At 35.7% G+C, this 25351-nt stretch overlaps 1 protein-coding gene across 3 annotated transcripts in view; it reads right to left on the bottom strand.

The window, feature by feature from the left end:
* The window catches only part of LOC131573468 (liprin-alpha-2-like), a 281397-nt gene that overhangs the window by 29790 nt on the left and 226256 nt on the right, over positions 1–25351 (bottom strand). For all 3 annotated transcript variants that reach the window (XM_058827455.1, XM_058827453.1, XM_058827454.1), the window contains 11 exons: positions 20843–20926; positions 20356–20487; positions 19372–19434; positions 17282–17373; positions 14741–14876; positions 14044–14264; positions 10808–11045; positions 8188–8217; positions 7174–7304; positions 6506–6660; positions 2167–2260 (listed from right to left, as the gene is read on the bottom strand). In XM_058827455.1, coding sequence (XP_058683438.1) covers positions 2167–2260; positions 6506–6660; positions 7174–7304; positions 8188–8217; positions 10808–11045; positions 14044–14264; positions 14741–14876; positions 17282–17373; positions 19372–19434; positions 20356–20487; positions 20843–20926 — 1376 coding nt within the window. The remainder of the gene's footprint in view (positions 1–2166; positions 2261–6505; positions 6661–7173; positions 7305–8187; positions 8218–10807; positions 11046–14043; positions 14265–14740; positions 14877–17281; positions 17374–19371; positions 19435–20355; positions 20488–20842; positions 20927–25351) is intronic.

The raw sequence follows: 25351 nt of genomic DNA, 5'->3' as shown, positions 1-25351 counted from the left end.
ATTTTCCAAAGTAAGACATGCAAATGAGGACTGATATTGAAGAACTATCTGGACACAACCCTGTGCCATGTGCTTTGGGATGACCCTGCTGAGCAGGGAGGTTGGACCAGTTGACCTACTGTGATCCCTTCTAATCTGACCCATTCTGTGATTCTCTGACTGCATTTCTTACAAGGAGGTGTTAGTTCTCCTACACTCTATTGACAGCTTGGCACCCTAATGACTACCATAATCCATAATCCATAATTCAGTAGAACCTCCTGTATATCTCTAACCCAATAGGTTACATTTTTTCCTACATTATGGTTCCTCTACAATGATATCACATATGCATACATATGTATGTAAACTAGCAAAGTATGTTAACCTTTCTGCAGTTCTGAGGATTCTAAAGTGAGACTATGAACACAGGTAACCCTAAAAAGAACAGGGGAAAATTAAATTTCTTCATTAAATAGTTGTAGAACATATACGTCATATAATATACAGTTCAGACTAATAGAATAGTCATAGTCACAAAGAAAAGATCCCTTTCCTTCCAGCAGAGGATATTTTGATTATATCTAATCCATAAAGAACCAAGGACAGACAGACACAGGAGAAAAAAAGGAAAGACTTGAAAAGCAGAAAGCATGGGATTGTGTGAGAGTGGACAGAAATTTAGTAACAGATTTTCTGCACACCCATTATTTACAGACCCAAAAGTTGGTAGGCAATCTATAGATGAAGTAGTCATGTCATGTTTGCAGTTGTGTGTGCTGGTTTAAAGAGCTAACATAAAAGAAAGTGAACAAAATGAATGCATTTATCCCTTCAAAGTGATTTCAATACGGTGATACATTCAGCCCTCAGAACTGGAAGGTACATTGTGACTTAAAAAAAAAGGCTTCTGAAAATTAAATTATATTCTTTATGAATGGTAATGATGGCCTCAGTGATGCCTTCTAGATTTAGTAAAGAAAAGCATGGTAACATAATCTACATCCATATATTTCCAAAATTACTGATTAGTGATAAAAATGTATAGATAAGAAATACAGGGACAAGACTCATCAACTGTAACATCCCTGTGAATGCTATTGTGAGTTTCTTAATTGAATTTAAAATGTTTCTTCTGTTTCAGCTAGCACAGTGACTACTTCTCTATCCTTAATTGCTAAATTGAGGCTGATTGAAACAGAATGCTTGCCATTGTACATTACATGGATGTGTACATTTAAAGTTATATTTCATCAAGTGCTTGACAGGAATGCAGTGATTAAAAATATTCAACACAAAAATTTTAAGAGAAGCTCAAACATTCAAGTTAGAATTGCAAAATCTCTTGAAACTCAGCAAAGGAATCTTAAAAGAGTGAAACAAACCTGAAAACACAGAAAATTTAAAAAATGAGGCTTTCAGAATCCAAATAATAACATTAAAGTTAATGATTATGGATGAAAAATAAACCTATTTGTTTACAGAATTAATTTGAAAAGTCATTTTTAAGTACCAGCTTTTTTCTCTGACACCCTCTAATTACACTGGGAGTGCAATGCTACCAAGAGGTCTCTTTTGTGTTTTCAGCCTTATTTTATTAGTTCTTCATAGCTCCTGGCAGCTGCTAGGAGTCAGTGTGCTGTTTTTACAAGGAGGCACATGAAAGACAGCATTAAATTATTATATAATTGATGCAAACAAAAAGCTGTGTTTCTTATTGTCTGCGTTTGCTGTCAGGCAAAAAGAAAGTGAAGCTGGTAGGGTTTATGGGGAGCCTTTGACATCTAGAAACAGAAATAACACTCTGTTCACTAGATAATATGAAAAAGGTTTTTCACCCTTTTGAAAAAGAAAATCTACATAGGGAGTCATTAAATACGTGTCTATTTTTTAAGAATTGCACAGAAGGCAATAAGCACAGGATTAATGACAATGTGAAATGGAAAAATGTCTCTCATAAATTTATGTTCTTTCACAAATAAAATAATATTGTACAATTGACAGACAATATTTTCCCTTATATTTTATATGCTGCTTTAAAAACTTTTACTTGCTGGAAAGCAACATCACTGCTAAAATGCCATAGTACATGGTCTTTGCTTCTCATTCTAGATTTGAGTAAAACAATAAAAATCCTGATATTTGAATCAAGTTTCAGCCAAAAAGTCACATAAAAACAGTACTCACTTTTTCTTTAGTCTTCTGTCCTTTTCTGCTTGTGTTCCGAGTTTGCCTAATCCCAGAGATTCCTGAGCTGCTGCCTCCGTTTCCATGTAACCTCCTGGAAAATAAAACAAACAAAACCCCCACCATATTTTCCCTTCTCTCTCTTCCTGTTGTTCCCTTCCTCAAGCCTTCAATTCTCCTCCCACCCACCATCATCATCTATGTTTGCTTCCTTAAGCTGTGACATCTGGTGTTTGTGGAGAAAATCTATCACCTGCAGAAGTGAATTCTGACACGCATTTACTACATGGGAAAAAGTAGTAGAAGAAAAAAAAATGTTTTCTCCTCCTTGTGTTTAGCAGAAATGTATGACAAGAGCACCCTTATCTCCTTTGCCTATTTTTATTTGCCTCCTAAAGCTCAGTCCCGTGGTACTAAGAAATGCTCTCACCATTTTTTAATCTTAGTTGAGAAATGTACAAATGAAATTGGATTCTCTAGAACTGTCTCTCTACTGTTGCCATAATACAGCATCACCTAATGCAGTAGTGCTAAAGTCTTCATTTTGCTTTCATAGAGAGTCTTAGATGTCCTTATCCCTGCAAACTCCCAGAGATGACAGAAAGAATCTGTCAGAGAAGTAAAAAGCCTCCTACATCTCCCTGGAGGTGTCTTGTAGGCACCTAAATCCTGTCAAAGTCAAGGGAACTTGAATAACTTACACTGACTGACAAAGGTAGCTTGCAGGAAGCAAGGACATGTGGACCAAAATAAAATAATTTTATAAACTAAGGGCATGACTGGTATGATCCACATGGCCACTGACATGACTTTCCTAGTGCAGAAGTGGAAAATGGTCTGACTATTTAATCACTGCCCGATTCAAGAAGAGGGGACCTGCTCATGGAGCTCAATACAGGCTCCTGGCTCTGGCTCCACACTGTCCTCTCACTCCCACTTTTATGTGTGCAGACAGAGGCATTGCAGCACTCCTTTGAAGGCTGCCTTCCTTCAGTGCTCCAGGTTGGAAGGTGTGTAACTGGCACAAGAAAGAAGACAACAGTATGGTAAAATGTTGATGATTGACTAGAAAATGGCAACTTCTTATTTCACAGCTAATGGATAGTGAACAATTGTAAAGTGGACATGGGCCTAATAAAAAAGCACAAAATAAATTAAAATATTTCTGTCCTGATACATTGATTTTAATAATAAAATAATTCATAAATGTTATGCAGTGAAATAGCACCACAACCTTTTACAAGTTTGATTTACATGCATTTCAACCAAAGGAGAACAAAACCTACTACTGCATCATGTCTATGACATAAACTTTTCTAAGTTTGGGTTCAAGCTGTTCTTTTAAAGCAGGTGCTGTTTTAACATTCCTGTTTGTCTAGACAGATTTTTACTTTATTAAAAAAGAACATTACTTCCACAAGTCTCACAATGAGGATGACACAAATGCATCTCAGAAATGCAGAAAACACAAATGCATACTTTTGTTTACTTCATTTGTCTGTCCAAGTCTTATAGAATCTCATTAAATGCTTGCTGACTCTGGATAACATTTTTTATTCAGCAAACAATCAACATACCACATCTTTGAGAGAGCAGCCCTCAGTATGTTGGATAGAGATGGGATGAGTGCAGTGAAATGAGGGCTTATTACAGCTTGGAGAGTAGTTTGGGCATGATGAATGTCTCCATTCTCCCAATACATCTAGTTTTCAAATAACTGGGTGTACCTTGTATTGGATGTGGCCACAATAAAAGCTTCCTAACAAGCTGACCTCTCCATTTGCCACGCAGATCAGCTTGCTTGGGCAACTCTAAAAAATGCCTGGAATGTATTGTTTGTTTTAGGGCCTAGAATACTTAAAATGTAAGATGAGAAGAATACCTAAGTGTCTAATGTGGTGTTTGTCAAGTGAGAGAAGACTGGAAAAGAAGGAAAGAAGGAAAAAGTGCACTTGTGCTTCCTGTATCATTCCTTTTTCCTTCTCCAAGAACTTAGAGAAAACTTGAAGAATCTAGAAATCTTGCACCTCGATTCTAAGAAAGGTCTCCTAAGGCATGAATTTGGCTTGGAACAGAAATGCTAATGGTTTAGCAGAGAAGGTAAAATTATCACATAACAAAATAACAAAATTCTAGCATGTTTAGGAGTTGAAAAGGAATAATTTCAGGGTTTTGCAAGGAGCACAGAGCAAGGAAATATTTTGGGTAATAGCATGACTCTGTTGAACTTAGTAATACAAATCTAGAAGTTTCAATAGTGCTTCTTAAAAAAGAGTATATAAATATGTTCTTTAGAAGAAAAGGTATTTTCCATATTAAAGAACATATAGAGCATATGTCTAAATTAAATTAGAGTGTTTAATTTAAACAAGCAAATAAAGTACATTATTTTATTGATTTTGCAAATAAATTTAGGTTATGAAAACCATACAAATATTTTGTATGTTTTTTTTCACAATGCCACAGTGATAGGACCTGCTATATAAATTTCTGTGATGTAGTATCTTACCACAAATAGAACTCCTAATTATATAGCTGCACAGCTAGCACATCTGTTGTGAAATTGAGTCAAGTACTACCACAAATGCTCTTTTTAAATATTCCTTGTCTGTTGCAGCTCAGGATATTCTATGATTCTATGATACTGCCATTGAATGGAAACAGCCACTCAATAAATGCTTCTCTTTTGATATGTTAAAAATTAAGATGAGCAAAACTACCTGTAATTCAGCTGCTCAATGTCTTTATAATTTCTGAAAAATATTTTGCTCCTACCTTTTGATTAGGTAACAGTCTTACTGTTCGTTTTATACATGCTACTAAACCTACTTGCTTAATTAAAATGTGCATTGTACTGAAATCTTTACTGTTGAATTAAAGGATCAAAGTTCCAAAAAATCATATAATTGCAAATCACTATAATCTTCTAGAAATTTCATGACCTAGTATGGGGAATTACAAATGGACTTTATCAAATTCCATGTATGTATTATTAATCATGGTGGGTATTACGAATTAACCTATTGCCCAATCATTGCTACTCAGATAATCTTTGAAGCTGTTATTTCATTTTTGTTCCACATTTCAAATAGCTGGAGGGAAGACCAACACATTTATTGCATCTTTGTCCTCTGTGTTCCTGACTTACTGATAAATTGTAGATTATTATGTATAAACCATTAGTATAAATAAAAAAGGGCTATCTGGAATGTAAATTTGAAAGAATAAAGTCTAACTTTAGATGTAGTCTAAAGTTATAAAATTATCCATCAATGCAGATGGTGGCATACAGGTGTATTTGAAAGACTTGTTTATAGATTCTCATTTAAAAGATTGAATAAAACACTTCTATTCATTCCACAGTGAGGAAAGAAAGGGAATTCAGATTACAAATTGAAATTAGGTTTTCTGGTTGTTTTTTTTCAAGAATACATGTTTTTCAGAGGCAGAGAGGAGAAACTTAGTACTACCTTTTTATAAATTCTGTACTACTTTAGCAATGGTTTTGTTAATTGTGATAAGGACACATTGCAATACAAATGTAGGGTTTTAATTTTAGGTTTATGCTTGCTGCTTAAGTGTTTACAATTACTGCAAGGCCTTAAAATTCTTTTGCAAGTGTTACATGGTCACCAAGCAGTAAAATATAGTGCCTCACAAATCTGTATTATGTGACATCTACATGACTAGGAAAGAGACGGTATTTCAATTTTATTGACACATTTATTCCAATTTGATACTTGTGTTGGCATGTGTCCATATAGACATATCCTACAGAAATAGGCAGTTGAAATTTTTTGCCATGAATGGAATAGAATGAAATAGTCTTGGCAAGTGAAAAGGGCAGGAGTAGGAAGAAAGGTAAGCACTGCTGTGAGCAGCATAACTAAAGAGTTATCCTAAGGGCATTCAGCTATAGGCACTAGAGGGCATCTATTGACACACTGAAATTTGAAAAGCAGCTACACTTAGTTGCAAGGACCTTCTGTATCACATAGGTACACCACTTATAGCCATTAACTTCTCACTTCCTCTTTATGTGGTTATTCAAGAATACAGTGTTACCATTTCTACTCTAATTCAATAGACTATTGAAGCACCAGGTTCAGTGAAGATGACTCCAGTAACTTGTGCCAGAACTCTCCTTTCATTTATATTACAGTCACTCCAAGCTCTCGACAAGTATAACTGCTGATAACAATTAAATTTAATGGGAAAGTTGTGCCAGACAAAACAGAAAAATGAGTGTATTGGAAACTGAAAAAAAAAAAGAGAAAAATTAAACATGGAAAAATGGCAGTGAAATGGTGACTTTATCTTGTTACCACTAATTCCTTACTGAGCTGTCCAAGTCGAGCCTTCTCTTTTTTACCAAACAATCGTCCTATTGAAGACTTGATTCCTTTCTTTTTGGGAGCTTTGTGCAGGGAGTCCTGACTGCTGCTGACACTGCCAAGACCAATGCTTTCTGGCTCCAGTGAAGCAGGCAAACTACTGCAAAATGATAATAAAGAAACAGAATAGATAACATGTCAACAATTTTATTTTCTTCTGAGCAGCTCTGCAAATAAATTAATTGGTTATAATTTAGTAATGATCTCCCAACAAGTGGAACAATCACATCTTAAAATTATTTGGCAACATATAGAGCAACAGAAGAGCACACTTCCTCTGTCAGGCAAGGCTGAAAATAAATATTTTAACTTTGCTAAGAACATTTTGTGAATAATACAGTAGTCAGCATCCTGATTTTATTTCTAGGATTTGTAGATTGTTGCTTGCAATAGCCATCAATACTGTACCTCAAAATAGAAATACCCAGCATGTACTTTAGCACTGATTAATATTTTCAGGGTCATGCAACAGATAAGGGGTAAGGTTTTTTTCTCTCATGACACGAGAAACAGAGAAGAAATCAGGTCATTTTGGAATATTTAAACAACGTGATTTGAAAATAATAATATATGGTATACTGCGAAGTACCGATCCATGGTGCAACCATCTTACCTTCTGGCATCATTGTGGTATGAAGAAGGAAGGGTATGAGTCATCCTGATAGCTCTGGGTGTTGGAGGAGGAGAAGTTTCACATTTGATTGTGGCTTTATCTTCACGCCCATCTTCTTCAACTACTGCAATCTGGGGGAGAGAGACTCCAATGAGAGCCTATTAGCTTTTCAAGAACGTTTTAACACATCTACATGAAATTATCAAGTGGACTGAAGCATGTAAAGTATCAAGAGCAATTTTTTGAGCAAATTGTAAGGGTTTGTTTTTTTTTAAAATATGCTGTTGGGAAAAACAATTGCCTAAATAAGGCAGCTTAAAGCACATATTTGAAAGTAATGACATTATGCTTGTAGAAGAAGCTAATTCCCTTTATGCTGAACAGGTTGACACAATGAAGGTCTAACATGAAGGTAGTCTCAGGTGTGGGGCCCTTGCACTAAACAGGATTATTCAGGTTAACTAAATTTCTCAGGGATGTAAGGGAGAAGGGGAATACAGGCATAAACATGACCACTTTCTTCACATCATGTTACCAGAATAGTCAGTATGCTTGACAATAGGCATGGACAAAATGGAATTTTGTCAGTGCACATAATGATTTATCTTAAATACCATTCTGACATGGAATCTCATCATCAGTACCAGTTCTGTAAACAACTTAATACTTCTCCAAAAGATTTCAAGGAATCTGTTTGTAGTTCCTCCAGCAAGAAAGTGGCCAAAATACATTTGAAGGTAATTATTTTGTGTCCATACCTACTTAAAAACAAGTGTTCCTTTAAGTTTGAGCTGTGAGACTGCTACTCTGAGAGATCACTGGTGGGCCTTGATTCTGTGGCTTAACTGTGGCCCCTGGAAGCTTTTCCAGGTAGGATTAAAATTATTATGTTCAGGCATTGAATGAAAAGGACAGGAGGGGATGTAGTTGCTGGCAAGGGACCCAGTTATCTAAATAGCAGGGGAATAAAATAAATGTGCTTTCCCAAACTTTAAAAAACCCCCAGTATCATACCTTTCTCCGATGCTTCCTTAGGTCGCTTGGCTTAGATTGATAACAAAAGAGGCAACAACAAAAAAATAATGATTAATAAAGATTATTGAAGCATAAAAATGTCTCACATTTGTTGTTCTCACATTCATGAAGTGAGAAGCAAAGATTAATTTAATACTTTCTATATTATATATTAATTATACACTTGATGCAATAATATACGATAACCCCTGAAAAATACATCATTTTGGGAAAGTAGGTTTGGAGTTTTTTTCCTAAAGAAACACTCTCTTTCAATTTCATAAACTTAGCAAAGAATTGGACATTTCAAGCCTGTAGTAGCACTTACTATTTTTGAGTTTTCATATAGGTACTTGGGTTATCCCCAACAGAGATTTTTTTTTAAAGTCTTATCAAATATTACAAATATATTGGTGTCCCACCAAGTAAAACCAAAAAATGTCATCACCAAATACCATGCCTGAAAAAATGACTGGTATTTTGAGGAAATGAATACATATTCACCCATCTTCTACAGTGTTACTTGGCAGTAGAAGACTGCTAGAATGGGAGTTGTTCAACTCCCTTTGCATTTTTATTTTTGGTAGATGTCTCATTCATTTAAGGAAAGCTGAAGATACTCTGTAGAATTGATTTACTCCAGCACCCAGGCTGTGGAAACTCACACAGTCCCACTTCTCCAGCCAACCAATACAGGGTCACTTGGCAATTTGAGCTCTAGAAACCAGGCTTCTACAAAACTCTTCCCAACTCAAAGCTTCACTTAGAGGATGTCTGACAGAATTGTGTCTGCTCCCAGACAGCAAGGAAGTGATATTCAACACTGAGCTCCTGCTGAAACAATGCAGGGCAGAAATGTCTTGAAATAGTTGATGAAGATGAGCAAAGCTGTGGGCTGTGCTGCTGAGCACACCATGGGGGGATGCTTCTACTGCTTATGGTAAGTCAAGAGTTCAACTGCAAGTCAGACAGACAAATCCACCTGAGTTTTAGCACAGTTAGAGCTGAATGCCAGTGAGACTACAGCAACCTGAATTGCAGAGGCTATGCTGTCATTTTGTATTTGAATCTGATGAACCTCATGACCCAAAGCTACAGTTTTCAAATCCAGGCCACCAGGCAGTGCAGGTGTCTGGTGGCAGGGCAGTTCAACCACTGCCATTTACCCACAGCCAGATTGCGTACTTTGAACGGCTGGGGAACGGGAACCAGACTGTGCTTTTGGGAAGGTGCTGCTCCGGTGAAGTGCGTGGCAGCACAGCAGCCTGCACACTCACCTCCTCCACAATGACCTATGCAACCAATATTTTCATTTCTGCTGTTCAGGTGTGGGAACTGGGGTAGCAAAGAATAAGTTATGACTGCCTGCCCAGACCTCCTCCCTGTTGACCTCAGATCCCAAGGCAGCAGCAAACACCATACTAACCTGGGAGGAGCAGAGGGGGGTATGAGTAGCTGTCAGTTCCCAGGAAAAGGGAATACTTGATGACGATCACGAACAAAACCCCTTATTCCCAGCTGAGAAGAATGAACAGCCAGGCTTCATTTCCAGCTGCTCTTAGCAAACTTTTCTGTTAGGAAGGGCTCTGCAGGGAATCTGTACTGCTGCTGCTTCCCAGGAATGGGCCACAAGGGGATATTGGTGATATTATGATTATCAGAGAAAAAGCAAACAAAAAATGGGCTTATGCATACCCTATTCTATTCCCTGTATGAGATCAGCAGAGTGGGCTGATTTGATTCTCTCCTAGTAATTAAAGGGATTAATTCACCCCAGCCCCAAACTGGCTAGCTCACACTGAACCCTGTATCTCTACTCAGATTAGTATCAGAGCTGTACATCTTAAATATAGTATATGCTTACTATCTTCTGATATTTGACAGATGTACTGTTTCTTTTTGTCTATGATCAAAATTAAATTCCTTGTAAATCCCTTTCCAAATCGAACCAGACATGCTTAAACGTGTTCTCAAACTTAGAAATTATTTGCACAGTAATTTCATGGTGGCTTGATCTCTATGTGTGAGCCACCTGTAATATTGAAACGTATCAGTTAAATGAATTAATGGAAACCAAGAGCTTATTTCATTGTGCATGACATATGAAATGAAGAATGCATAAAAATGCTGCAAGTGTAAAAGAGTGTACCAAATATAAAAGTATATCCAAATGATCACATATAAGAAGTGGTGAAATGTCTTCATGTTTTCTAGATACTTCCTGGAAGTTTAAACTCATCAATAGTTCCATAGACTATTGTGTAATAACTGTAACACTTAAGAACTTTCCATTAGTAAACATTTTTTACATACAAGTAATTCATGCAAGTAATTTACATACAAGTAATTTCAATTACTGTTTCTTATTAATTCCATACTCTATGGGCTCAAGACCCTCAGTAACCCCATCACTATGCCCCTAGTGAATCATGCAATGCTCAAAACCACTATAACAAAGCCCAAAGATAAAAAATGTCCAAATTCTAGAGAATTTCCTATCTGTATGGATGATGAATATGTGAATGAAGAATTAGAGAGATGAGCCAGTCATACAGTGAAAAGATTAAGTACTTAATACAAGAAATATCACATCAAATACTGTCATCGTAAGGTTTCTTACCAGCGTCATAACCCCCATTCTGTCCATCTCCCTGGCTGGACTGCGAGGGGTGAGTTTGGGAGTCGAGTGTCCACTGGGAGGAGATGAGCTTGCAAGTGATGATGCTGTCACTGAGCCAGTAATGGAGGTACCTTGGTGGACTCTGGCTAGATTTAAGCCTTCCAGACTCACACTAGCCACTCTGTTCTCTATCTCTTCAGCACGCAATTCTGTCGACTCTTTCTCTTCTTGGATTAGCCTTATCGAGTAAAAGAAGAATACTCTTGTTGTATTTGTCTCTTCATAATCCCAGAGCAAAACTAGAAACCAGTTCATTTCAAATGAGATTTGAAAGTAAGAGCAAACAAAGATGAATATCACAGATAACTAAAAAATACCCTTTTCCAATATTATTTTCCTAATCACCAGTTATCAAATTATTTCTCTCAACTCCTCCATCCTCAAAACCTGTTAGAAGAATATGATCAACAGCAAGACTTGATGTATGACATTTCAGGAATACTGGGTTTTTTGCAAAGGAACTAGAATTGAGCAGGGGGGTTAACAATCCGATTTACCATAGACTAATTCCAAGCTTACGTTGGCTTCATCTGATTATCTTTTGATAAATCACAAAGTTAAGAGTCAAGTGAAATTGGGCCTTTAAGAAGGGAATTGCTAAAATAATCCATATTAATAAAACAAGAGAATGTGTAAGACAAATTGTCTGTTTTACCCCTACAATTTGATCAAAAAATGATAGTTGTTTCTAAAGCCCTGGGTTTTTAAGTGAATTTCATTAAAATTGCTTTCTTGTTAGCAAGCAATATAAGCTTCTTAAGCATCTATCACCTCAACAGGATGCTTCCATTGGGTTCTTTGGTTGTTTTTCAATTGTGATTGCACCTAGAATGGAAATATGTCTTCAAAGTAAAATATTTCTTTGTTGCCGCTGAAGATGAATAGATCACACGGACACAGGTCGAGGTGTGGTGAAAAGAAGAGAGAGTTTATTTTTCCCCCCAGGATTTATAGGCTCCTGACCATGGCCAGGGATTGGATGGTCAGGATAACACTTTCTCACTGCACTGGCCATGAGAGATGTCCATCACAAGACGTGTAACAGAAAGAATGTACACATATCTATGTTTACAGTTACTGTCCTGGGAAAGTCTTTAAAAAACTATGTTAGCAAGCTCAGAAGCTGAGTTTTCAGGGCGACATTTCTTTATAAGTCCTTTGCCCATAAAACCTTGCTAGGAGAAGTTTTTTTTTTTTTCAAAAAGGAGGAAAATTATGAGGGATCAATGTGAAATGAGAAAATATGAAGTCTGGAGGGGTTGAAACTGTGAACCAGACTTTTCTGAGTGAAATGAAGCAAGTACAATACATAAAACCATAATATATTGAAAATAGAAACCTAAAAACTCCTGTGCAGTGGTAAATCTTCTTCCCTAACATCCATTTCACAATTTGTATAAAACATCTACCATTTTTTTAAATAATGCAGGGAAGAAACTTAAAGGCCATTAATATTTTGAAAGGGAATTATAACAATGTTTTTCATTTCACTAATCTAAATCCTGAATCATGTTGTATAATAAAACAAATCTAAGGCAAAACACAATTAATCTCTTTTGATATCTCAAAAAAAATTATAAACCCTTATAGTGTTTGTAAATTAAAAACAAAAACAAACAAACCAAGAAAACATGAAATGCAGAATGGTTTATAAGACTTTCCTTGTAGAAAGATTTTCCTGAGCTGTATAAAAAAACTTACAAAATTACATGCCTGATCCTTTATTAATAGTTGCTGTGATAATAAAACCCTATATTTCAGTACAAGATTAGCAGTTGAGGAAATAAACTACCCCCAGTAAAATAAATTATTTTGTATAAAAAGTGCACCCTTGCTTCCCTTTAGAGGTAAAACTGTACCTGACTCAAGGCTCTGGGTTGAGTACAACAGTGATCTGACTCAGTGTGGCACAAATAATATCCCAATATGTCACCTGCAAGTACTGCTCCTTGTTAAATCCCTTTACTGTATCACTTGTTAAGTGGACAAAAGACTAGTATTGTTGAAAAATAAATATAAATGTTGCATCTACAGCTTCCTGAACTGGCCACAGTGCTGACTTTGACATAACAGAAAATATAGATAAGGTTCTTTCTTTAATATACACTGTTTTAAGGAGATTTACTTTCCGAACACCAAAATATCTCTTTGACCCTGCATCTAGACAGGCGTAGGAAAAGGTTTGAAAAAAGTGTCATCTTATCTGAACAAACACATTCTGGGACAGCAAATAATGTAAAGTTCTAAATGTATCATAAAAGGTTTCTCCCTGAACAGAAAAATTACTCAAATTCAATATATTCCAAAAGAGTTCTCCCTTTATAGTTACCATGATCAGAGAATGATTCTGTCTTGTTTTGATTATATTTCTAACCACAGTATTTCTGTTTCTAGTATTACCAGAAAGTCCCTAATACATTTACTAACATTTCCTTCATCTCCTTCTAGGAAAACAGTCGCTAATGAGAGGATGTTTCTCATACAGCAACTTTTTTGAAAGTTGCCCTTCCTGAAAAATATGTAAGAATGTTTTAAGCATAATATATGGCTTTGTTTATAACAATCCCTTAATTAAAACACATAATTTGATTCTGTACCTCTCCATTAAATTAGCACAGATATTATAAAACCTTATATTCATTACCTATTAATTCATTACCTATTTCCAAGCACTATAATCCAACTTGGAGCATGAAAAATCATATTCTGTGTCTACAGAGAAAATCAAAACCACGTCTTAGAAAATGCGGCTTATGTTAGATTTTACATAGGGATAATTGCCAGAAGAAAGCATGAAGAGCACCGAAATAAAATATTTCTGATAAGAGATTGTTACTGAGAAAGTGGAGTCATGCATAACAGTGAAAAAGACCTTGAAAAGAGGACTGTGAACAGTAATCTGTGAAATCTTCCATGTGTTAGCCTCCTCTAACTTCTCTTCAACTGGTCAACAGTTCTTCACTTGGGAGGTTTTTTGAAAGAAATTTCTATGGGTAAGAAAGAAAGGCTCAATATCTTCACACAATCAATAGTCTCCGCAGGAAAGCAGACACATTATCAATCCTCTAAATGAAGAAGTTGTTTCCTAAGTGCCACAAATGGTACCTGAACTCAAGCACTAAAGGAAGCTTGAAGCTGTAACCATAAGTGCATCGCAGCTGGTTCAGGCTACATACCTGATTTCTTTATTGATTGCATCTAGCTGCTCCTGAAGCATCATGGCCAGAGTCTGGGCATCGGAATGGCCGCTTGGTGACAGCAGGTCCATGGAGCTGAACAGTGTTTCTCTATCATCATCATCGATGTCTGACATCTCCGTGTCGCTCTCAAACGGATGACTGCTCAGAACACCCATCTGCTGCGTCCTATTCCACTCATGATCACCAAGTGATTTTACCTGAGCAAGAATTAGGACATATATGGCTTATGTCAGAGAAAACTGCAAAGTCAAGCTTTAAAAAAATTGGGGAAGGAAAGCAACTAACACTTCAACATATGTATTCAATTATTAGTGCTCCATTAATGCTCTCAACATTACAGCAAATAGCAAAAAGTATTTTCACATAATTGCAATTTAGGTATACAATTACTATAAGGAAAATTTACACAAAGAGACACTCTGGAAAGACAAATAATCAAGTGTGTTTGAACTTTGATGCCTAAACTTCAACATTCTCTGCTGTCATTTTGTACAAAAGTTCTCTGAGCAGAAATAGAAAAAGCTCTGCTCTCTGAGTCGGGTTTTCTTGTTTGGTGGGTTGTTTTTTTCTCTTGTTGTTTTCTTTCTGGAAGAAAACTCCACAAACCGTAAGCTTAAAATCCTCAAATACATTATCTTATCAGGGAATATATGAAAAGAAATTGGGGATTAACCTTTGGTTCATCTCTGCGTACTCCCATCCGGCCTCTTCTAGGTCGCCTTATCACTTTAGTTGACCGATAGTCAGACTGACTATCAACTAGTGAGCCCACTGAGTACCTCAGCTCTGTTGATGTGTCCAGATGAGGTCTATAAACAGAATCACATAAGTGGACTGAGAGAGTAATAGGAATAACAACCACAATCCAATGACTTTCAGTCTAGCAACACAGATTTCTTTTTAAAAACGAACTTGCACGTATCACATGATAAATGAGAAAAATGCATCACAAAACGTAATTTAAAATTGAAATAATTGCATGAGAAAATTAAGGAGAAACAAATAATAAAATTTCTGATTTTTTTAAGTGAAAGCTATGCATAGAAAAGCTTATCATCCAAAACTTTAACAAGAAAAAGCACATTTCAGGATAATCAGAGCTGGCAGCTGAATGTATTATCCTGTATATTCATAAATATGCCTGAGGTTACTCTAAGCATGTTATGTGTTCATGAGTGAGCATATAGATTAAAGCTTTCCTGCTGTACGTCTGTGCTCTTCATTATGAAAACATTAGTGAACTGACCTGTGATATTTAACATAATTTAGGAATTACTAATCTTTGTTTGATGAAACTTTCAGTGTTTTAACCCCCAATTTTTCCTATAGCCCTGATAAGTCTTGGAATTTTGCAGTGAAGCTTATAAGGATGACTTCAACACCTCTTTTCTTGTTTATGAACAGTGGTCCCTGACCTCTTTGTCCTTAGTCAAAAAGCAGCACCAAAAGTTCACTGCATGCTGCAATAAAAAGCATCCTAACCATGGGCTGTGGAAACAAGGTGGAAGAGCAAAGGGTCGAGGCACCTCTCGAGAACTCAACCACAGAAGCAGAGACCTGAACAATTTATGTTTCTTAACACACCAGCAATCTCCACATAAAAATATAAGAATAACATGATCACAGTAAAAAAATGAAATGTAACAAAAACCCCCATAGGACAGTGACGTTTTTTATCTTCTGTGTACAGTAATTTTCTCAATAGAACTTTAGTCTCATAATCAATAATATTTGGTTGTTGTGAAACAAGTTGGCAGAAAAAAAAGAACCAGTCCAGGTTCCAGTGTCTAGATGCAGATATTCATCTGCTGACCAGCTTCATTATTTTCCTGAAAGCACGAACTCCAGCCAATGTAGAATTGAATACAGGCTGAGAATAGGAAGTATTCAATGTTCAGAGCTTTCTATGCCTGAGAGAGCTGGGAGCTTCATGAGGTAAGGTTACGTTAGGGAAAGTATACTTAGTGCAACCTGCTGAATTCCCAAGATATTTAGACAGCTTCAAACAGCCCTCTGACAAGGGCTAATCAGCTCCTCTTTAGGGAGCACAAGCTAATGATACTCATCTACCCAGCAAGAAAAGCTGCTGTTCAGCACGGATGGCTTCTCCAGAACCAAAGCTGCTGTTGCAGCAGCTCAATAGCCTCCGTCCCAGCAAGCATGTTCAAGAAAAAAAGTGCTGTGTGCCTGTAGTTCCCAAGGGAACAAAAATTCAAAAAGTTAGAAGCATCACATTCTGAATTCCATCGACTTACACCTCTCCACCCATACAAAAACATTATTCCAAGAAATAATAAAAGGTAGAGGGAAAAACCATGTCCAGGTACTGAGCAGTACGTCTGAGGACATCAATGGGCAGACAATAGCTGATGGAAAAAACAACAACCTCTTGAACAAGAGTAACTTTAGATGAATTCAGTGCTCCCAATTTAGTTTTGATCCATGAGCTTTGTCTGGCAGGTGTGCCAGCAAATTTTAAAAAATTTTAAAAAAAATTTAAAAATTTTAACATGGTGCTTGTTATGGAAACAGCACATGGCACACAATTATCAGTAAAGCAACAATTTAATCTCAAGGGACATTTTTAAGCAAGAGGGACTTTCTAGAATGATGAATTATTTTCAGCTGTTAGTGTTTATTTTTAATGGCATTTGTCTCATTATTCTTCCCATATGGATTTTCCATCAAAAAGAGGCACAATATTTAATGTCCGATTATGATGTTTTCAGATCTCTCTGAATAATGTCTTCACATTCAGCTGAAGTTCTGTGGTCCTTTGCTACACATTAAGTACAGCTGAGTTATGCCTTGCTAATAAAGGAAAATAAAAGATATTATTTATAGAATAAATATGATTGTAAATATGCTGATCAGTTTCAGCATTAAAGAGAATTGTTTCTAATTTATTTTTAACGTCTGGGAAAAAAGTTGTGCATTTGCATATACTTTTCAAAACATTTAATAATTCAAAAGGCTTTTGTTAATCTCAGTAATATTTCACTGTATACTCACTAATAAACTGATATACTCACTTTTTTACCTAGAAAAAAAGTGAAAAGCAACAGTAATACTAACTGCATAGATTTAACATTTTAAAAGAAATAAATGACCACAATTTTGTGTGGTTTGAACACATCCCTGCTGTAAATGCTTGCCATAAACATTTTCATCTATTTCAGCTTAAAGTGAAAAAACTTTTGTTGCAAAATATTACCTTGACAAGGTGGGTTCAATTAAAGAACCAGCCCTCAGTTTCATTTGATCCAGTTCAGACCGCAGCTTCTCAATTTCTTCAGCAAGCCTTTCCTGGAAGTAAGAAATGTAAGATATACTTACTTGTGACACAAATTACATTTATTTTATGGGATGTTGTTCTCATAAAGTTAAACAAGTAAGCAAAGATATACTGAATGTAACACTATAATAAAAGGAAGCTCATTTACGTCTCACTACTGCTAATGAGAGGAGGAGGTACAGCACTCTGCTGTTTTACCACTGCCTGGAAGTGCTGGAAGGACAACTTTGTCCTTGAAACTTGTTTCTTATTTTTTTCCTACTATAAAGTGGCATGACTCACCACTTGCCCTATAGAAACCAAGATTAACAGCTGGACTCAATGAGTTCCAAGATCATCTTTTCCACCCTACATGATTTAATGATACTGTGGGATTGCATACTGGCCTTTATATATTTTCTGACAGAGACACAGACTTAGAGAGAGCTGCTTAGATGACTTGAACTGCAGCTATCTGTCTCGCTTGTGTTGAGTTGATGTGACTCCAGTATGAGGTGCCACTGGCAAAAAATGACAATTTGCCACAAAATTGGATTTTTGGAACTAAAAAACACGCACAGTTTACAGCTACCACTAGGGAAAACAGCACTGTTCCCAAATTCTACAAATAATTCTTATCTACTAATAAAGTGAAATCAATGAATTTTAAAACAAATTAAGAACAAACATGGGATGAAGCTATAACACTGCTCTTCCTAGAGTTAAAATGTTTAGTATTGCAAAAGGCTAGGAAGAATATGGATCATCTACATCTATAAATAATAACATCAATAAATAATGTATCTATAAATAATATCTACAAATAATGTATCAATAAATAATATTATCTATCAATAATAACAGTTTCAGTGAGTATTAATATATAATTATTAATATATAATTACATTAATATGATTAGAGTATTTTCAAAATATTTCTTGATTGAACAGAAGTACTGAGATGACTGAAACTCTGTTGGTAACACTTGCCAATTACTTAGAGATTATTAGTATCTGATGTTATGTCCATCTATCTGAAATTGCTTCATCAGTTTCTTCATCAAAGTGGAACAAATAATCCCTTCAAAGGGGGACACTTAGAAACTCTGGGGTCAGAACATGTAGAGACAGGACAAGGGATAATGGCTTTAAAATGAAAGAGGGTAGGTTTTAGATATCAGGAAGATATTCTTTATGGTGAGGGTGGTGAGGCACTGAAACAGGTTGTCCTTTTGAGTATTTGCTGCCTTTCTCTTCAGGTTACCTAAATGTAGATGAAAATATATTTTTTTTTAACAGGTACCCCTTTTGTTGTTTTTCTCAAAGGTCTTGACTTTTGATGCCATATATTTATATTGGTATAGCATAAAGCTATATTTATATATTATTAATTCTATACAATTGCTTTTACAGGGATTTAATACATTCTGTATTAAATCTGTATCTGTAAAAACACTTCTGTGAATCTGAACACAAATACATTTGTGTGTCTTACTGCACTCGAGGCAGGAATAACTTTAAAAAAATCCTGGTATGTGGGATTGGAAGAAATATTTATAATCAATTTGACTGATTCACTAAACAGCATTAGGGGTTAATTTGCAAGGAATGAAGAAAAGTCACATTCAGCTATATTTAGCATAATACCACTGCATTTGTTAAGAAGAATCGCATCAAATCAAAATCTTACATCCTTTACTATGAAAGTGCAACCAGTTATGAATGCATCTCTGTTAAACAAGACTTTTTCAGAATTAAAACCGATAGAAGAAAAACACTAGAGCCAGTGAAATCAATATTAAATTTGGTATTGACTTCCTGAGGCTAAGATATAACCATGAACTTAGCTCAGAACAACTGTCAGAGACCTTCTAAGGTTATTTATTGAATCTAGGTGATTAAAGGAATTCTCATTTGTCTCAGGAAGATTTGTCACAATAGCTGGATAGTTAATATTTCATATACATATTTCCAAATAATAATTCTACATATTTTGATAAAACAAGATAAAATCACAGTATTTCACAGTACCTTATCATGTAAGGACTCTTCTAGATTTTTCCTGAAACTTTCAGATTCTTGAATCAAAACATTCTAAAAATAAAAAGAGAAACAAATAAGCAAGAAAGAAATTAGAGATATGTTAATGTATCAGATATCACTATATACATGTGCAAGTTTAAAAAGTTCATATATGTTGGACTTAAAAATTAAAATTCTTTAATGCTTCAGTTGGATTATATACTTAATTTTAAATGCTGCAAGAATTCTAACATGTAGGAGCATGTGTTTTCTAGATCAGGAAAAACTTTGCGTCTTGGTTCAACTGAGCAACTGCCTCATCCTTACACAATTTCTTCTTTTGGTAAGTCTATTTCTCTATCCATAACACCTTTTGTTCCAATGATATAAACCAGACGTACATCCTCAGAGTTCTGAAATACCCTTCTGAAAAACACTGAAAGATTCCCCTCAGATCATACAGAAGGTGAATAAGTAGAAGAGAGAGGGATTAAAGAGGGCAAATACAAAGATAATTTGCTTTGAATTTTGCAGGAACACATTGTCTCACGTCATGGAAAATCTGTAAATAACATTCCCTTTCCAAGGTTAGATGATCCTTCTCTTGTGGTGCCAGAATTTTACTCTTCCGAGAGGAAGCAAGGTGAAATCAGCAAGTTAAAACACTGCAATGATGACACATGTAAAACGTCATTCCTCAGTTCTTGTCCACTTTGTCTCACTGCCGCATGCAGCCCATCAGGCCCTGGTCCTTTCCAAGCTCTTTACTGGGCTCTTGGCTGATGAACACATGACTCAAAATATTCAGCCATATTCACAGCACTTCTGAGAAGACCCTTGAGCTCTTGAATTAAGAGCTGAATGTGTAAGCTGGATGACATTTGTGGTAATATTTGGTAATACGAAATCAGCATGATGCCTCCATCCTGATAAAAGCAGAACATATGGGAAATCTTTATTAAGCTAAACTTTATACTGCTGTTTGTACTGTACCTTTTCTTCGAGTGCTGCCATTCTCTCTTTTAAGTGTAGTTGCAGACGCTCATTGGATTCTGTCAAAAGTCTGTCTACAGTATCCGATAATCTTTTGTTGTGCTCCTCATTCATTTTTTCTCTTTGCCTTGCCTTTAATGTAGGATAGACGAGACAGATTGGTAGGGTCCAAAATTAACCGGTACAGATTTACATCATTAAAAAATTAAAAAAAAAAAGGTAACTGTAACCATCTAAAAGAATTCCACAGGAAATGTAATTACTGTTACTGATTAATGCATATCCATTTCTGTAACTGCAGAACGCTTTCAACTCTGTAACTGGATGTAAATTATTGTATTAAGATGGTCAAGTGAAGTAGGAAGACGCTGCCATCACTGCTATAAACAAAACATTTACAATTAGATAGTTTTAGGTGCTGGAGAACATAATGTAGCAATATACTGGCAAATGAAAAGTGCACAGAAGCTGTTTGCAATACACATACTCTTTGAAGTTCCTGATTCTTCTCTTCAAGTTGAGCTTCTAAGTGTCTCATACGTTCCTCAATGTTTCCATGCCTTTCTTCTGCCTGTAAAAGAAAAATAGAAAGACTCTTTCTGTAATTTAGGTGTCTTTGGAAGTTTTTATCTCAGTAAAGTTTAAACAAAACATAAAGCAAGCTACTACTAACTGCAAACTTAGTTTTCCAAAAATAAACTTTATTTAAACAGGCAGCTGAACAGCATTGCTTGAAATGTGTCAGCTACAAAGGCCTGTTACATCCAAGCATCAGCAAAACATTGGATTTATTTATGAGCAATGAAATCAGCCAAATGTAACATGCAGACTGTGCATGGTTTGAACACAAACCTGCCATCGTAAAATTGTAAGCTCCTGAAGCACTGAACTGCACGATGGTTGATTATCAATTAAAAAAAAAAAAGTTAAAAAAAATGAAAACAAATCAGATGGATTCTATTCAGCAATAGAAAGTAAAGTCCAGTAGGACTACCTTCCTACGTATGGAGATCATTTCTTGTAGTTTAGCTTCCATAACATATTGATAATCATCAGATGAGGTAGAAGAGGTTGGATCAGACTAACAAGTCAAGGAAAAGGAGAGGGACAAAATTGAAAAATCAGAACTAAAGACACTGACACTGAACAGAACACAGCACAGAATGCTTAAAAGAAAAGTGTGATTGAAAATTTAATACTTTTAACTGACAGATTTTTACATGGAATAAGCTACACTGATACTTGGTGAATAAGATGCAGTTGATGTGGAGAAACTGAAAATAATGGAATGCTAAAGAAGCTATCAACCTACACATGGAAGTTCAAGGTTAGTGATGGCTGGCTGATGACAAATTACTACAGAGTGAATTCAAAGCGATACTGTCTAATCTAATGTTGTTTCTCTCTCTCTCTTTTTTTTTTTCCTTTTTTTTTTTTTTTTTTTTTAATTTTGGTAAACTGAAACGAGGACATCAGAAATTCTTGTATAATTCTTCTACCATTTTCTAGGAATGATTACAATGCATAAATACTATGTAATGGATCAGTCAGTTACACACTATGCAATGTCATGGTACATCCCCTACTTTCTAGAAAACAGAATGAATGTCAAAAGAGAATAGGCTCAAGCTTTCATATGCCATTTTAGAACACACTATATAAGGCCTTTCATCCAAATGAACAGTACAGTTTTGATCCCTTTGAAAACCCTGAAAAGATCCACCCTGGTGGATCTCTTTGGAAGATCAAGGTCATCAGATAAAAGAAGAACCTATAAATAAAAATTCATTAATAATAATGAAAAGTTATAACTGAGTATAGAAATGGTAATCCAACCAAAAATTCATTATTATTTCTGAGAGAAGTTGACCTTAATTAGGTCATCTGTGTAAAAAAAATCCATGAATATTCATGTTATTGTCATATCAAACAAGTCTATGTTATTATTCAAAAACCAAAAAAAGCCCTTTAAAAAAAGGGAAATGCTATATTGGTTTTGTTGCTATGGAAACAGGGATGTGCATAAGGCATACAGAGAGTGTTACTGATGACTGAGTTGTGAGCTCGTGCTTGTCAAATGCTGTTTCACTCTTTCAGATTTACCCTCTCTCAAAAAGAGATCCGAATTCCATCTTTAGATGAGTGAACTTTAATACCCACAAGAAATACTAATTTTACAGCTGTATCTTTGTGAGACTATTTTAAATATGCTTATCTGGTAATGATTTATCAGATTAATTAGGAATAGGTATCAAAGTAATGCCAGATGTTCGTAATAACTTAAAATTACCCATAACTTGAACTCAGTAGTATTGTCAGGACCAAAAGTTCATACAGAAAGCAATCCTGTGATTTAGTAATTTATAAAAAGACTCCAGCTTTTTATATGAAAACATCCACATCAGAAAATTTTTCTTTGAATAAATACAAGAATATTGCTTAACTAGTTTCTTTTCATAGTATATTCATAAAAGTCATATTCTTGAAAAATTTAAAGTCTTTGTAATTAAACTCATTTAGAAGCGCAACTCTTGTTTCTGATCATGAAGCAGGCATATTGTGATGTACTTGAACTTATTAGCTGAAACTATTTTGTCTGTTTATTACAACTTGGACCAGCAACAATACTTCTATCACCTTGAACTTCTCTCTCCATTTTACTTATTATCCAGTTTCATCACACCAGTGCTAATGCACTACTGCCTCTCCCAGCTGGGTAATTAGAAAGATAGGGTTGAAAAAGTTAAGGCCCTGTGACTGCAGAACAGACATCTTTCCGCAGAGTGATCAAGTTTTATCCTGCTCTATAGAGAATAGAATTTTACCCTTTTCAAGTCCTGGCTGCAGCACTGGTTCAAGGCCATCTCTTAATACATTTCCAAGGGTCATGAGATGACTTGAAATCACCAAAGCTCTGAGAATACTTATAGTACTTACAGAAATACTTAAGTATTAAGTAAGAATTTCTACCTCTTTTGAAACAATTTTCATAGAGGGAGATAAAGAACCTACTGGGTGCACCTTCCTACAAAATTTAATTCCTTATAAGCTTCATTAGCTGACTGCAAAACTTAAAAGCAAATTACTTAAACTTCACTGTTTCTGATGCCTTGAGAGGCTACCTGGAATAGAGGCTAGATAGTGTTAAAGTAAATATTTCTTGAAAAGGCCTTCAAAGCAGACACCTTGGGCAGTACAGGAGCCTGGCCAAGGCCCCACACAAGATGGAAGACGGGTCATGAGCTTTCACACTTTTATAAGTTCTGGTTCATTTACATGTTTGGGTTAATTGTCCAGTTACAGCTTCAGATTATGAAGTCACATCCTCCCAAACTGCTCCTCAATTCACTGTCGTTTATATTTTTTGGGCCTAAAGCTGCCTAAAGTGGCCTTGGTTCTCAGGCTGAAAAGGATTGTCTTGTCTAACTACACAGTGCAGAGAACTTGCTAACACTTTGTATGAGGTTCAGAGTTATACACCAGTGCAGTACAGAATCTGGAAAATATGAAAGCTACAACTTAAGGCATTACTTTCATACACTTAAGTGCAACTTAGTGGAAAAAATGAAGATAACCAAAGTAAAACATCTAGGTTCAAAGGGATCTCATTCACTGAAATGTGGTTTTGCCGGACATAACCTGTCCTTGAAAATACAGTCTATCTAGTTAGCTGTAAAATATAACATTTTTTTCAAACTAAAATGTAAATTTTTCAGTTCAAACCATGCCATAATCTGTCTAGTACATCTTTTCAGTGCAGAAAATAATTGTGATATTAAGACTAACAATTTTTGGGAAGAAGAGAAAGAATGAAATTATTTTCAGAATTATGAATATTATCTGAATTCTTATCTAGACAACATTCTTGAAAGAACATGATGTTCTCTTAAGATTCTTACAGTTACCTGTTATTTCATAACTTCCTGCTGCTTTACTAATTCAACAAGGTATATGCCACCTTTACATCTCTTTGGTAGAGCAGAAAAACTTCAAAATTTATTAAAATTCAATACGACTTAGAATAAAAACAAATGTCATTATTCTAAATGTTGCAAATGCATTAGAATATTTTATGTTTACTTTATGTACCATTTGTTCTGAAAGTGTTATTCTATATTACTCTAAAAGGACCAAATTATTTTATAGCCAAGATATTCAATAATTAGGCAGAAGTGCTTGTGTGGCAGAGAGCAAGCACAGGTGCATAGACTTAGTATCTGGTCTGGGCTCTAAAGCTGCTAAGGGATTTTAATATTGGTTATTATTATTATATGCCAACTGCAGGCACAGCCCCCTGGAGCAGGGATGAGAACCTGGAGGGCAGACAGAAACACATGTAACCAGTGTCCCCAGTTGCAACATACTCCCAAAACAGGGTTTTCAACACCTCCCATCACCCTTTACATTGAGGGAGGCCTCCAACCAGGTCTCAAAGAGACCTCTCTAAACAAAAATTCTCCTGTAGCAAGTCAGCTGCTAGCTAAGGGATTTGCAAATCCTTCCCTAAGGACTTCCCCAGGCCATGCACTTAGGATTGTTGTACCCATGGCAGTTACGCTTTTTTGTCGTTCATGTGTCTTAGTCAGACCCAGAGATTATAAGGAATAAGCTCTTTGAGAGACTTGGCAGCCTACCATAAAAATACTGAATGTGTCCATCTTTGCCTACATAAGGCAGAAATTGAGATACCAGTGCTTGTCAGGCTTCCACAGCAGAATATTAGGGACACATGAGACAGCACAGACAACTGCGGACTCAGATTCCCAAAGAAAATCTGTATTTCTTCCAACTTGTTTTACTAAGAATTAATTGACTTAAAAACTGTAAAGTAGAGCTCATATGACTACTTGCTTGGCAGGCCTTACCCTACATTCTTTCTTTAATATAAGACTTGCATTCCTGTTTGCTCCTACTCTGTACAGGAGGATTAATAAGACATATTGGGTGGCATTCAGCAACAAGTATTTAGCCAGAACATTCAGTTATAAATAGATTT

Source organism: Poecile atricapillus, chromosome Z (assembly GCF_030490865.1).
Source record: "Poecile atricapillus isolate bPoeAtr1 chromosome Z, bPoeAtr1.hap1, whole genome shotgun sequence".
Lineage (NCBI taxonomy): Eukaryota > Metazoa > Chordata > Aves > Passeriformes > Paridae > Poecile > Poecile atricapillus.
The sequence above is the reverse complement of the archived record's forward strand: the minus strand, read 5'-3'. Positions and strand labels throughout refer to the sequence as shown.